Below are 15,485 nucleotides of genomic sequence, written 5' to 3'. Positions count from 1 at the left end.
TGCCTCCCTATTGGAAGACATTTCAGTAAGCACTCAAAACAGAGCAAAATACACATTCCTTTATTTCATGGAGTATACAATCTAATACAATGATTCCTCTCAACTGGCATGGATAATTGATAGAGTACTTAATGGGGGAAGTTTGGAATTAATCCATGGATCTCAATTTTGAGCTCTGCTCTTTTGATTCTCTCTCTCTCTCCCCTCACTATGAATCATAGTGTTTGGCTGTACACCTGCCACCCTTCTCTCCCCACTCTAGGCCTTACTTCACTCTGCCGCTGAAGGTGATTTTCTAAAACAACATTCAGTTCATATCTCTCCAATCCACCTCTGCATTAAACAGGAATTCCTTACTGTCAATCAATCAATCATATTTATTGAGCACTTACTGTGTGCAGAGCACTGTACTAAGCACTTGGGAAGTACAAGTTGGCAACATATAGAGATGGTCCCTACCCAACAGTGGGCTCACAGTCTAGAAGACTTTGAAGTGTCCAATTTGCTCTACCCCTCATCTCTTACATTTATATTTCTTGCTATAACCCAGCCTGCACACCTCTCTCCTCCAACACTAACCTACTCACTGTGTTCTAGACTGTAAGCCAGGTGTGGGCAGGGATTGTCTCTTTTTATTGCTGAATTATATTCAATCGTATTTGAGTGTTTACTGTGTGCAGAGCACAGTACTAAGTGCTTGGAAAGTACAGTTCAGCAACAAATAGAGACAGTCCCTGCCCAACGGTAGGCTCACAGTCTAGAAGGGAAGTACAAGACGGGATTGTACTTCCAAGTGTTCTGCACACAGTAAGAGCTCAATAATTATGATTGAATGAATGAATCTTGATCTCGTCCATGTAACTGCTGACCCCTTGCCTTCGTCCTCCTTTGTATATGATAGGCCACTACTCTCCCTACTTTTAAAGCCTTATTAAAATCACATCTCCTCCAAGAGGCCTTCTCCAGCTATGCCCTCATTCCCCCATTCCCTCTCCCTTCTGGAACACCTACACACATAATTCTGTACCCTTTAGTCATTTGATATTCACCCCATCTTTCAACCTCACAGGACTTATGTACATATCTGTGATGTAGTTGGATTGTCTTGCCCTCTAGACTATATGCTCCTAGTGGGGAGGGAACATATATACCAACCATGATGTATTCTTCCAAACACTTAAAACAGTTCTCTGCCCACAGTAATACTTGATAAATACCATTGATGGATTTCATTGAGGAGACTCTCTATAGCAAATTTCCTTTTACAAAATCTGACAAATTATTTTTAAATGCAGTGTGTGCTACTCTTTTAAATGAGAGGTTCCCAAACCCTAAATCTGTATGGTTAATGCTCTAACTGTAGGTAATCTACATTCTTATCATTCCCAAGATCAAGTTGTGAAATCTTTTTGGAAAGAAACATACCATTTTAAAGATTATTTTATCATGAAAACGGTCAGCAAAACAGTTTTTAATTTGTTTAATTGGTATCACTAGTTTCTTGGAAAATTTCATAATAACCTGACTCCGACTTTGGAAGAACTTTCCCTTTTCTAGGACTGGGGATATTTTATGCTAAGGTGCCTGGAGGAAATATGTACTTATTTTGGCCTACTCCTGAATCAAGATTTAATTCAGATGTGCTTTAGCAAACTCAAAGTAGTTGGCGTGTGTTGCATTTAGAAGTAGTCTTTTTAGAGAAGCTTTTCTTTGAACATTCATTTTGCCCTTTGTAGTAGGGTATTAGAGTTTTGTAATGAAGTGAGGATATATATTCTGAAGTTGGTATATTTTCTTAATTATGCCTCTGAAATTAAAGCTACATCCTCAATTTCGGAGAAACTTGTAAATGCCCATGGTTTTTCATGATACCACAAGGAAAGAACTCAACTTGGGGTATGCTGTGCATCTTTTCTGTGCCTTTTAAGGAGTTAAAGTTTACTTAGGGCTCATTTAACATATACATTTTTTATCTGAAATTATGTGCAATATTAGAGAATTAATATGACTAAAGCATTAAAGCTACAGTCACCTTTGCTTTGGACTTCTACTCCCCCAAAATCTATTATTTTTCCAAAAGACATTTCATTCAAAGGAGGATAGCAAAAGTCTAGTTTTCAAGGCCTCACCTTTAAGAAATTTAGAATAAACACATTTAGAGCAAATTCAGAAGGTTACAGCCTGATATCTGAGGCAGAAGTACTATTCCCAGATTTTGAATCTGTATAAGAAAGAATTGTAACATTCACTCACCTTTATAGAAGATAAGTGGTTTATTCAAGGTGATTTATTGTTAAGATAATTTGGGGGAATGTATACACAGCCATAAGGCATGAGATATAATCAATACTTTGAACTCTTAAGTGACCAAAAACTACCAAGTTAAAAGGTGAACTTATTATTATACATCTAGTTTTCCTGGAAGCCTCTCATTACATAAATATTTGCTGAAGTAATTATCAATTGTAACATTGAGTAATTATAATTTCAAAGGCAGCAGAACAATACGTGGTATAACTGGATATGATTAGAGTTTTCTAAAACCACGTTGTAAAAATAAGATAATTTCATTAATTCCTCTTGAATACATTTAGAAAATTAGACGTTTAAAATTACATTAGATGAAAGTGATTTTTTTGAGAGAGAAATCAATAATAATTACTTGGGGGACTATTGACTTAAAATGCATGTAATAATTTTTTTTTTCAAATGGATGAAATCAAATCCAAAATTGAGAGCCTTTCCATTTTCTGTGGAAAAAAAAATGACAACTGTATTTAGCACCAGATTGAGTTAAATAACTGAAAATGAATTTTTAAAAGCCAGACAGCAACTAGATTCCTAAACTACTGCCTGAGTTAGATGTGCAAAACATGTTTACAAACTGTTTTACTGGTGTAAAGAAAAAAAATACAAATTCCGAACAGGGAACAGTTGGAGAAATTATGCATGCCAGCTCCACAAATTGGGAGCCATATTCTGGTCTCTAACTTTACCTATCTTTGGGTTTGCAAATCTGACTGTGGATTGGTAATTTTCTCAGTTATATTTCTGAAAGTCTCATCCATTAGTCTATCCTTTATTCTTTTTCTGTTGTCTTACCCACTTGCACTGCCCACAAAATATGATCTCATCCATATTTTCTGTGTTGTTCTCTAGAGCAACAGATGACATCAAACACTCCAAGTGATCCCCATCTGCTCTGTTAGCTCTTGTAGCTCTTTTGGCATTATTGCACTCACATAATGAAGTATTCCTAACCCCATTGCCAGCCAACACAGGTCAGAAACATTCCACTTACTGGAGATACTTCAGCTACTGGGATTACTTTCAGCTACTTTCCATTATCCCACTGGGGCACTGCAGGAGCAATGAGTCAATTGGACAGCCACTGTTAATTAAAATAAGTCTTTTATGTAAGTCACTTGTCCATATAATTTACGGGGTCACTACACTGTCACATTTGTGTTTTCTAGGACTAGTGTAAATGTTCATGTATTTTGAGATCAAGGGGGTGGCAGGCAAAGAGATTCTTTTTAAATTGGAGCCATCGGAACTGGTTGAATCCACCGCAGATGTTTCAAATACCTTACCCTGGTCGCATCTCCAAAAGTCTAGTTTCAAACCTCTGTGATCTTGAATGCATGGGATTGAAACCAGTCAGGAAATGTAGATGGTCTATAAAATTGAGTTTAAGTAGGTGTACTGAAAGACACCTTTATTATTTCCTGTAAGAATAAGGTGATATTAAAACTACCAGGACCAGGTATTACAAATAGTAATTAGTTCCTTGGACACAATGGGAGATGAAGATCGTTGAGACTGGTAGTGCTCTCTATCTGCTACCTCTGTTCTTGGGAGGTCATGCTTTTATCTCCCTCCCTTCTCAACCTAGAATCACTCACAATTGTTACCTAGCATTTGCTACCTGTGAACTTATCTCTATGCTTCTGTTGATGGTGAAGATGAAATTCATGCACAATTTACTTATTTTGGAGATGTCATTTTTACGTTTATCTCTCCTATTAGAGTATGGGCTTCTTGTAGGAAGGAAAAGTGTCACTTTGTTCTGTTTTACTCAAGCACCTTGTTCAGCACACCACATCAAGGAGGTGCCCAATAAATGCTACTACTACTACTATTTCCTTCTCATTTCTGCCAGAAAGCAAGGCTCTGTAGGGCTACTACCACACATAGTAGTGGGGGACTGGGAGTACATTAGCCAGGGTGTAAAGGACTAATGGAATGCTGGTGACTCAAACTTGTCACCACTCCTGCACTCCTTGCCATTTTTCAGGGAAGCATCTTTCCAGAATTCTTCCAGGCAGCGGCAGGACTTCCTAGGGCCTCATTCCCTACCCTATCAATTAATGACAGTATCATTTACATTATCTGGGGGTGTCTCTTTCTATCTACATAGTCTACATATATTTGGATCTGTAAGTGATCAGCATGACAAATGAAAAGAGGACAAGCCTGGGAATGAGGACCTGGGTTCTAATTTCTGTTCTGCTACTTGCCTGTTGCGTGACCTTGGGCACGTAGCTTAACTCTTCTGTGTCTGTTTCCTCATCTTTGAAATTGGATTTGATGCCCATTCTCCCTGTTATTTAGAGTTGAGCTCCATGTGTGGCAGGGGTTATCCACCCTGATGATCTATATCTAACCCAGCATTGAATATAGTGCTTAATACCATAATTATTAGCATTAAGTCTGGACTCCTTTAGGTTCTGTGGATCTGTGCTAGACACTACAGTAAAACAGTGTACATGGCAATAGTGAGTATAGAGAGGAACCAAAGGTTTGTCTTGGTTTGCCTGTAGAGACCATCTCAGGTATTGGATTTTTTTTTTTCCCTGTACAAATAGCCTCATCTTCTCCCACTTAATAATGTATCTGCCTATCGTTTTTAACTCTTTCCTTCCTGTATCAATTATTAGGGTATTAATCTTTAACCATCACTAATTGTTATTAGTGATGTATAATCATATGCATATCTATATATCTATGTATATCTATGTATAATCATATAGCAATTCCATTTTAAAAGCCATAGGTGGATGAGTTATAACCCATTCATTATTTTCTGGACTCCGTTTACTCTGTAGGGATAAGGCACATGGTCTCCCTCAGTGCTAGATTATGCATTTAGATCTCTGATTTAGCGGAACAGTGTGTAAAAACCTCTCATAATCAGAGAGCTCCTTATTGGCTCCACATCTGAGGATCCCCAAGAGTGCTGTTTGTTCCATTGAGCATCTGGAATAAATTACATTTGGTTAATTGGCTCCAGGTCTGACTTTCTTCAGACAGTAGCACGCAATTTAACCTATGCAGTTGACTAAATCCACCCACTTTGGGTCACATCGCACTTCTCCTCAGGCGTAATCCCTCTCAGATGTGGGAGGCACACACTCTCAAGAAGATGGCAAGATAGCAGATGAATGGAGGAGTTGCTGGCAAGCCACCTGACCCATAAATTATCCCAAATGAAGAGATCCACATTGAATTATCTATTTGGGAAGGATGACAAAGAATTCTGAATAAGCCAGTGTTCAAAGAGACTGGTTGTAGCAAAGTACAGGAAAATAGCAAAAATCTCTTGTCATTTGAGCATGATTTGGCACATGTGGGCACTTACCAGGGTTGTCATTCTTCTGAAGTAAGCTGTTCTAAGATATGATATTTAGCAATAGTAATGAGTTGGGTTACATTGAACAGTACCACTACTGTTCATTGAAGAACAGGACATCAATCTACTTAACTGATGGTAATGGAGGCACAGGGCATGTCTTGGGGATTAATGACCAGTGGGGAGGAGTAGATAGCCTGAGGCCCTGCCAAGGGCCAATAACCTCAGTTGGTCATTAATTTTCAAGAAATGTCCTGCACCAAGGTTGTTATTGCTAATAACATAAACGAATGGAATCCCTTCTCTCTCTCAATACATATGCATATACTTACATAATCATACATTTATGCCTTGCAAATAAGCACTGGCCCACAGGCCTATGGTGTAATAATCTGAACACACCTGACTTTCCTTTCTGGCTCCTTTCTGATTTTTTTTTTTTTTAAGGAAATGTGATTTTGTGTGGGATCTGTGTATGTAGGAGAGTGATTTCCTCATAGTTGTTGCTTGTTTTCTCTTAGCTGAATGATATGGGAAGCATTTGAAAACTATCAGGATGACTAAGTGAGGAAGGATTGACTTTGGTGAATTGGGGGTGGAGCCAATATAAATTCTGTAAGTGTTTATAACTATTCTTAAGGCTTCATATGAATAAACGTGATGTGGATCTGATACTGTAATGACTCCATCAGTGGAGTGAATGTTCTTTGCTCTCATTGACATATCTTTGGAACTTTCTTATTTATCCCCTAACCATTTATTCATGTCACCATTTTTGACATGCTAACAATACATGGAGTTAAACTGAAAGACAGTACAAAATGAGGGCAAATACAGGTCTGACTGGTGTGGGTTTCATTTAAAAAAAAAAGTCACTCCTCGGTCAGACCAGTGATCAATTTGGTCTAGTATTGTTCTGCAAAAGTGGTCACAGAATACTTGGAGGGGCCTTTTGGTGGTGGTCCTCCAGGATATGGATATTCATCTTAATGGCTATGGTAGATCATTGAACACATGTTAAAATTTTTTACATTGGGCCCAAGTACACCTTACAATTGGGAGTTTTCTGGCTGGAGTTTGTAGTGATGATAATTCCTTGGATAGTAATGTACTGAAACATCTGTACAGCTATTGTCCTATCTTGTCATCTGCTGTGAGTTGGGAGTATTTGAGCAAGAAGAAGTTGCTGGACCTTGAACACTCCCCTCTTTTTCACAATTCTTTATGGCTTGGATAAATATGCCTTTCACTTATGCATTCGACTTATTTAGCACTGGGGTCAAAGATAAACTGTGCTTATTTCTGAAAGTATCCTATGTGCTATTTAAGTTGCCTTACTAGATTGCTATCTCCTTGAGGACAACAACTGCGTATATTCTCTGTCATCACAAGTGGTTTGGTACACAACAGTGAAGACTTGTTGCTCACTAGCAGTACATCAGTTTGTCCAAAGTGCTGTGCCTCTCTGACAAGCATACTTTTGAAACAGAATGTTGACCAGTGGCTAAAATCTACAGGATGGGTAGACATGGTCTGAATTGTCAGTGTAGTCTAGTTGAAAGTGCTGGGAGGGAGCCCAGATTCTTGTCTCTCCGCTGACTTGCTGGGCTATTTTTGGGAAATCCCTAACCTTCCTGTATTTCAGTTTTCCTGTTTAGAAGATGAACAACGTAGCTGTAGTTCCTGTTGAAGGTCTTGCTTCTGACATCCTAGAGTTAGTTTATCCTAATTATGTAAAATAGGCATCATGGTGTCTGCATGATGTTAACAAGCTCTGCCTTAAATGGAAACAATAATAATGATAGCAACAACAATGACAACTCTCTCAAAGGGTTGGGAGAGCAGTGGTAGGAGAGTGATAACTGAGGGAGCTGGACAGGGTGGGGAGACTAAAGGGGAGTGAGGAATTGATGAGGGAGTTAAATATCTGAAACAATTGTTGGGGGACGTAAGCATGGGAGTCTATAAGGATGGAGAAGTATTGCTGCTGAACAAATAAGAGAGCAGAGTTAAAGGTGAGGATGAATTTGAGATGGAGGAGGTTGGTATGATGACCAGATTTCTGCTAGCAGTCCTCCACATTTCACGTGCAAGGGTAGAGGAAATGTAGAGTTGATTTATGGCAGCAAGTTGGTGATATGAGATCAGAGTATGGATGGGAGTAAGAGAATTAAGTTCAGTTGAGAGGGCAGTGTCAAGGATTGCTGTATTGAGATAAGCTAAGGACCAAGTAGGAGATGATGACTTTAGAAAATTGAATGGTGTCAAGAGATAGGAGGTATTGGTGAGAAAGGGGGACAGATTTGCAGGGCGGGGGGATATAGGAGAGAAGACAAGTCAGGAGGTTGTGGTTTGAGAGTGGAATTTCAGAGTTGGTGAGGTTAGTGATTCTACTGCCAATAGTGGACCTGTTTCTATTTCGTACTCTGCCACTTGCCTGCTGTGTTACCTTGGACAAGTCACCTAATTTCTCTGTGCCTCAGTTTCCTCATCTATAAAATAAGGATTCAATACCTGTTCTTTCTTCTACTTAGACTTTGGGACAGGGATTGTGTCCAACCTGATTATCTCATATATCTACTCCAGCACGTAGTATAGTGTTTTACATAGAAAGCACTTAACAATTATATTATTATTACAAATACAAGTTAGGAATGCCTTTCTGCAGTCCAAGGTTGTTGTCTTGTCCTATAGAGCCACAAGGAGAGAACTGACACCAAATTATTATTATCTGTTATTTTAAGGAAACTGGAACTCCTGTAAATGTTTTGATTTTGTGAAGAACTGTGATCATTTATTCCTAAGCTCTTTGGACAAGAGCCTGCAACTTTTTACATCAGACTCAGTGGAATGAAGATACAAATGTCACCAATGTTCATTTATTTCCTTACAGATTAACATTCTGTGGAAACAAGAATTTTTCTCACCATGAATATTAAGAAAGAAGAAAAATGCAGAAGCCAAGATTTTCAAACCTCTCAGGCCTTCGTGACGCTTTGTGTGCTGATGCTGTTTCTTCCAGTCATAAGAACTTCTAAAATAAATATTCCCCGGCTTAAACTTCCCTACAAAGGTAATATTTTCCAAAAAAAAAATAAAAAATAAAAAAAAGAATACAAGACTGGGAGTCAGGAGACCTGAGTTCTAATTCCAGTTCTGCCACCTGCTTGCTGTGTGACCTTGGGGAGGATTTACTCAATTTCCTCATTTGTGAAATTATGATTAAATGCCATTTCTCCTTCCTCCTAAGACTCTGAGCCCCACACAGAATAGGGACTGTTTGATCTACCCCAAACTTCAAGTGGTATTTGGCTCATAGGAAGCACCTAAGAAATACCACAATTTATTTTGTTTTTATTAAGTTCAATTCAAGGCTTAAACCTAATAGTCTAGTATACAGTTTATAAATGGGTTTATAATCATTTTTTTCACCAGTGAGTCATTACTTCTTAAGTACTTTTTTCCGGAAAGAAAACTAGACAATATGACAGGGATCCGAAGTACGTGATTATTTGATACACTTGAAAGATAAGTGCAATGTATTTTCTTAGTATTTCAGAAGGTCTTCAATAATCACTGTCTTTGAAGACAACTGTCTGAATTTATGAGCTTGAAATGCAAAATTCACAGGAATTGGGTGGGAAAATACTGTCATGTGAAGAGATTTCCTTTCAGCTGTACTCTTGGGCTTCGTGTGAATTTATGCAACACAACTCTGTTATTTGTTGGGGAGAAAACAGTGAACTTAGAGGTCATACCCGGATATATTATGCATTTTCTATAATACGATTAACACATATATTATGTCCTACAGGGCAGGCTCCACAAGATATCAAGAGTTTACATAGCAGTTGAACTAAGAATAACCTTATAGAGTTGACCTATATCAACCTTCCAACAGTGTAAACATCTTATATCTCATAATGGTTAAGTTTTCACAATTCCTGATTTTTGTTCAAAGGGCCATTAAATGAATGCCAAGATTTAGCTTGGTGTTAAATCTTAGAAGATTAGAGAGGAAATATAAAAGGTAAGTGAAAAGGCGAGACAAAATCACTTTAAACTGTTAAACACAGCCAGTTACTTTAATTTTCAGAGCAGGATTAACATGAAATAGAGGTCCCATACTGGATTTGCCATCAGGGAGGGCTATAAGGACAGGTGTTTTTTAAACAATCATTTTATTTCGTTTCAAACAAAACACCTTTTAATGCACCCTTATATTCTATTGATTGGTCAAATCCTATATGCTAATCTGTATTAAGTGTTCATAGCTTCACTGCACTTTTTAGGGATGCATCCAACGCTAATGAAGCACCCTTGACTCCTGCCTGCTTCCAATACAAAATGATCAGTGTTACAAAAACGTAGAAATTGATAATATGAGCACCTGAGCAACCTTTACGGCAAGAGTAACACCATAAATATTTTAAGCTCCTTAAGAGCAAGGCTCACATTTGATACTACTTCTGTCTGTCCCCTAAGTGACTTTCCACCAGTAAATGCCCAGTATTAATGAATAATAATAGTACTTGTTAAGCCCGTACTATGTGCCAAGCACTATAGTAAGCACCAGGATCAATACACGATAATCAGATCTGACATAGTCCCGGTCCCACATGGGCTTCGCAGCTTGCAGGTAGGGAAAGCAAAAATTTAATCCTCATTTTACAGAGAAATTGTGACTTTCCCAAGGTCAAACAGCATTCTGTTAATAATGAAAGAAAGCATTTACTCTAAGAGCAGTCATTTGTGGTTGAATGTTCAGAAAATGTGTGAGCTGTAAAAAGCTCACAGATGTTACGCCATTCAGCTTTGTGCAAAGTCTGGGCCTCTCACTGGAAGCGCTAGGACTTCTTTTTTTCCATTTCATGTTAAGTAAAATGTTTTCCACATCACTGTCTACGCCATGAGTGCAGCAAGGGTGCTCGTTTGTTATCAGAAGCATTGGCTTGGTGTAGCAGGAGTTTCTGACCAATCACAATCCTATCTTCAGTTCTCTAGGAGAAGGGATATGGAAAGTCAGCTTGGGTAAGATTCAGGAAGGAACAGGGGGCATCTGGGGAGGGATTGGCAGAGCTAAATTCTTCATGACCAAGCTTGTCTCCAGCTATCCTACCTCTGCCTTCTTAAAACATCTCAAGGGTGACCACTTCTGGTGGCTTGTACTACCATCTCTGGAAGCCTATTCTCCTCCCCACCCCATTGCCGAGGCTGTTATTATAGAGATGCAGCATGGCTTAGTGGAAAGTGCAGGGGCTTGGGAGTTAGAGGAAGCGGGTTCTAATCCCGGCTCTGCCACTTATCTTCTGTGTGACCTTGGGCAAGCCACTTCACTTCTCTGTGCCTCAGTTACTTTATCAGTAAAATGGGGATTAAGACTGTGAGCCCCACATGGGGCAACCTGATTACCTTGTATCTACCCCAGTGCTTAGAACAGTGCTTGACAAAGAGTAAGCGCTTAACAAATATCATTATTATCATTATTATTGTTATCCTAGTTTCCTGGAATTGAATACAAATTTCTACAGTTTTGAAATTTTCCTTCCTGTTCTTGCACCTCTCTTAAAGGTGACAACCCACATCAGCTTTCGGTAGCCTTGATACCTTTCATTTGTCACTCAACATAGCAATGGATGTTTGCACTTTTTTATACCTCTTTGATATAGGTATCAAATCACCGTGGCCATTTGTAGGGAGAAAAGATTGAATATCTGTATTTTAAGCTTGGTAAGAAAACTGGGACCTAAATCTCTCTTTCTTTCTCTTTCTCTCTCTCTCCTGTGTGTTCAGTAGAAATGCAATTAAATCAAATTGCACAACAGTGGGCATCCCCAGATGGAGTTGTTAGTGATAGCAGTGAGTCTTCCCAGCCTGTGCTTCCCATTCCCACAACTCAGTGTAGGAAAGGAAAGAGGATTAGCTGGAAAGCAGTGGGAAAGCATGAGTGTTTTCTGAAACCTGAGTTGATGGGCTCTGAATCTTGTCTGTCTGTAATTTATTTTAATGTTTGTATTCCCTTCTAGTCTGTAAGCCCTTTGTGGGCAGGAACTTTCCTACCTACTCTTTTATGCTCCCAAGCATTTAGTACAGTACACTGCACACAATGTTCAGTATATACTGTTGGTTGACTGATGCCTGAAACCCATGCTGTAATGGAAAGGGGTGTGTGTGTGACTCAGTCAAGATGAATAGAAAGTTTGCAGAATAATTCAGTTAAATCAGTAAATAAGTCAATAGTCAGTTAATGGTATTGGTAATAGATGCTCTTTTTCTGGATTTCAGTGCATGGAGTTTACAATCTAATGCAGAGATTTGTGGTATAACAGGTTCTAAAATTTAAAGTAGTATTTATTTAGATCCCACATTTGTGTCCTGTTCAGAAGAAGTTGAAGAGGCACAATTCTTGTCCCATAAAGATAATATAAAACAACTAATTAGCACAGATTCTGGGACTGAAATTTACTTTTTATGAAAATTAACTGATTTAAATTATTTTTAATTAGAACAATTCTGTTCAACTTGGCTTTGTCAGATTCTTATTGTGGTCCAAATCAAATATTGGAGGTTCAGCAAATCATAAATGCTATTCTTGTTTTATAGCTCATCTATTTCCTTTTAAATTTTCGATCCACTTAATAACAATTCATATTTACAGTGTGTTCTATTAAAACTTGTCTCATCAAAGCACACAGTTGGAGTCTGTTTTACAGCTAATGTCTTTAAAAGTGACCTTTTCAAAAATTGCAACAGGCTGAACTTTTGTTCATAAGAAATTAAATGTTAATTGGGCTGACGAAGAAGGAATAATATGGATATGAATCTACTTTTATGTAAAAATGCTTTAAGCATGCTGGTCTGGCCCTAGTGAAGAAATGAAAGTATTTTTCTTCATTTAACAGCTAGGGAATCAAAAAGAGGTTTGTTTGGTAAAAGTCACAGTGCACTAGAGACAATCTGGACATGAAAGATAAATGTTTCAGTAATCCCAGTGGAAAGGAAGTGTGGAAGATGAAAAAAATGCATTTATCTGACGTCATTATGTGCTTGGAAGCACAACGGTTGCTATGTTAGAGTTCAGTTTAGTATCAAGTAATATGGCTTCTCCATTTAAATCTATACCTAACTCTATACTTACACCAAAGTTTAATTTAAATAAAACTCACCCTAAAGCTTAGTGCTAATCAATTGAAAACATATTTATTTTCCACATTTCTTGCTCTCGGATCACAGAAATATCAAAGCAATCGTAGATAATGGTACAGTGTCAAGTTTAAACAGGTTGTCTTGATTTAAAGTTCTTTTTAAATTAGATGAACGTATGAAGATGGGAAAAAAGTTTACCTATTGTCAGTTCTACATTTCCCTTCGTGGTTATTGTTTTCTTAGTTCCTAAGGGTGGAAAAAATATCTTTAAAAAAAAAGACAAATAAACTGTGTTACTGAGTAATCAGATTAACCACTTATGTCATTAAGTAGTTCTGAGATAAGTTATTAAAACAGGAAACAGTCTGTAATTAATTCTGAAAGCATAAATGTGAATTAGAAGGCACTTGAGGATCAGGCAAGCATTTACTTGTGTGAATCATCCAGGTGGCTACTTTTAAAATATGAGTAGCCCACATCTCTGTTGTCTCCTTCTGCCCAGCTGAGGGCACTTGGGTATATGCTAGTTGTGGGTCATGCCAGTTATGGACCGTATTCTCAGTTCGGGTCCCTCATACTCATGGTGTGTTGGTTACATTGTGGGTGTTAGGGCAGACACTCTTTTTCCCCCCTTCTAGACTGTGAGCCCATTGTGGGCAGGGGCTGTCCCTGTTCCTGAATTGTACTTTCCAAGTGCTTAGTACAGTGCTCTGTACACAGTAAGCATCCAATAAATACGATTGAATGAATGAATGAATAAAACAGCCCAGATTATTGTAGTTTTTTTGCATCTAGTAGATAAAAAGTGTGATTCTTTCCTTCCAAAGTAGCAGTGGGCAGTAAGAAGAGTCCTGTGGGACAGATTTACAGAGAACTCCACAATCTGCAAGTTAAGGTATTTGCTGTAACACATATAAGAATAATTACTAAATAAAAATTATAACTAAGCACCTACTATGTGCTAAAATGCCATGCTGGGATGAAAGGTGAAATAGATATGATGCCTCAGGGCAGAAGCCTGAAAACACCATCTTCCCTGTTGTTTAGTTGGACTTGTTATTTCTTTCCTCAATAAACTTTGTATTGTTAGGCCCATTTTCCTTTCCATATTTCTCTTGCTATCGTTTAGTTAATAAAAATGCTCTATTAGCCTATAAGGGTTTTTTATGTAGGGATGGATTTAAAAATGTCCATTAATTTCTGGTGTGCTTACTACAAACTTCTAGTGAGCTGAAAAAATACACCTACAAGTTACTTTTGTTTTAGATTCAGCACCCTTATGTCAGATGAAGTCCATCACATTTTAAACGTTCTTTAGGGTAGGGTCTTATTTTTTATCACATGTTCTTCATATGTGGCTACATAAAATTGCTTGTATTGACAGTTGATCCATCTGGAATAAACCTGGGAATTTAGAAGCGTGGGTGCAGACAGAAATATGACAGTGTAAAACTACCACACTCCCATTCAACATCTTTCCCTGTTAGAGACTGATTTGATGATATAATGGCTTGTATTCTCTTTCATTTACACTCCTATGTGTTATTTTTGCTTGGTGATACCGATTGTTTACTGTGCACCGATTTCATCTATTTTGCTGCTGCCCCCTTTCCCTTGTCTTCCTCCTAGACAACTGAAGACAGGAGGATTGTGATTGGTCAGAAACTCCTGCTAATTCTGCCTTCATTTATTGCAGACCACCATTCTCTCCACTTTCCAAAATATTATTAAGGTCACATCTCCTCCAAGAGGTCTTCCATGATTAGGCCCTCATTTCCGTGGCTCCCTTTCCTTTATGTATCATTTATGCATTTGGATCTGTGACCTTTGGGCATTTAATATTTGCCCTCCCTCAAACCCACAGCTCTAATGCGAACATATCTTTAAATTATATATTATAAATTATTTATATTAATGTCTGTCTTCATCTCTAAACTCTGCCAACTCTGTTGTTTCATACTTTCCCAATCCCTGAGTACAATGCTATGCACATAGTAAGTGCTCAATAAATACCATTAATTGATTATGTTTTCTTAGAACTTTGTCACATTCCATTACTATCAGAACTGAAAGAGAAAAGCAATGAACAGTTTGTTTTTTTGGATCTAGAATTGTCTTTTTAAAGAGGTGAGTTTTCCCTCTCAAAGCTGCAGCACCAAGATGGGATTTAGGAGTTGGAAAAGTTATTTTTATCATCCATCTTCTCTGTAAAGAAAATAGCACACAATGCAGTTGCAAGTCTCAAAATTAGTCCTCATTTTCCAAATGTTCCACCCTTCCCAAGACTAGAACTGACAACCATCATTGCATAGACTCAGACTGACAGAAGCAAGCTACTAGTGACCTTTAAATCCTGACCTTACTGATGTCAAAAGAAGATATTCCCAGAGCCAGTAGAATAGTTCTTCTTCTGTTTGGACACTGGCTTCTCAAGGGAGAAGTTTGCTTCTCTGCCCAGCATCATGACCCTGGTAATAATGTTGGAATTGAGTGAATCCTCATGTCCTACAGAGCATAAGAGTTGGAATTTTCTTGTACAGCTAGCTGCCAAAATCCAAGTCCTTTGAAAGAGAAGCATCGTTGCCCTAATTTATCACACTCTTTGTGACTGACCACTCCCTTCCTGTCAGGAATAGAGAAGGAGAGGAGGCCATCAATCCAAACTGGTCATCTACACTAAAGAAAAATGTCATTAGGTAGTCCTGGG

The 15,485-nt window shown here is 38.2% G+C and overlaps 1 protein-coding gene across 2 annotated transcripts in view; it reads left to right on the top strand.

Moving 5' to 3' along the window:
- The window catches only part of SEMA3D (semaphorin 3D), a 178,885-nt gene that overhangs the window by 62,871 nt on the left and 100,529 nt on the right, over positions 1 to 15,485 (top strand). For both annotated transcript variants that reach the window (XM_038741265.1, XM_038741266.1), the window contains one exon: positions 8,526 to 8,705. In XM_038741265.1, the coding sequence (XP_038597193.1) occupies positions 8,561 to 8,705 (145 nt within the window). In that variant the 5' untranslated portion in view covers positions 8,526 to 8,560. The remainder of the gene's footprint in view (positions 1 to 8,525; positions 8,706 to 15,485) is intronic.

Source organism: Tachyglossus aculeatus, assembly GCF_015852505.1.
Source record: "Tachyglossus aculeatus isolate mTacAcu1 chromosome 12 unlocalized genomic scaffold, mTacAcu1.pri SUPER_6_unloc_1, whole genome shotgun sequence".
Lineage (NCBI taxonomy): Eukaryota > Metazoa > Chordata > Mammalia > Monotremata > Tachyglossidae > Tachyglossus > Tachyglossus aculeatus.
This window is presented reverse-complemented; position numbering and strand designations above follow the sequence as displayed.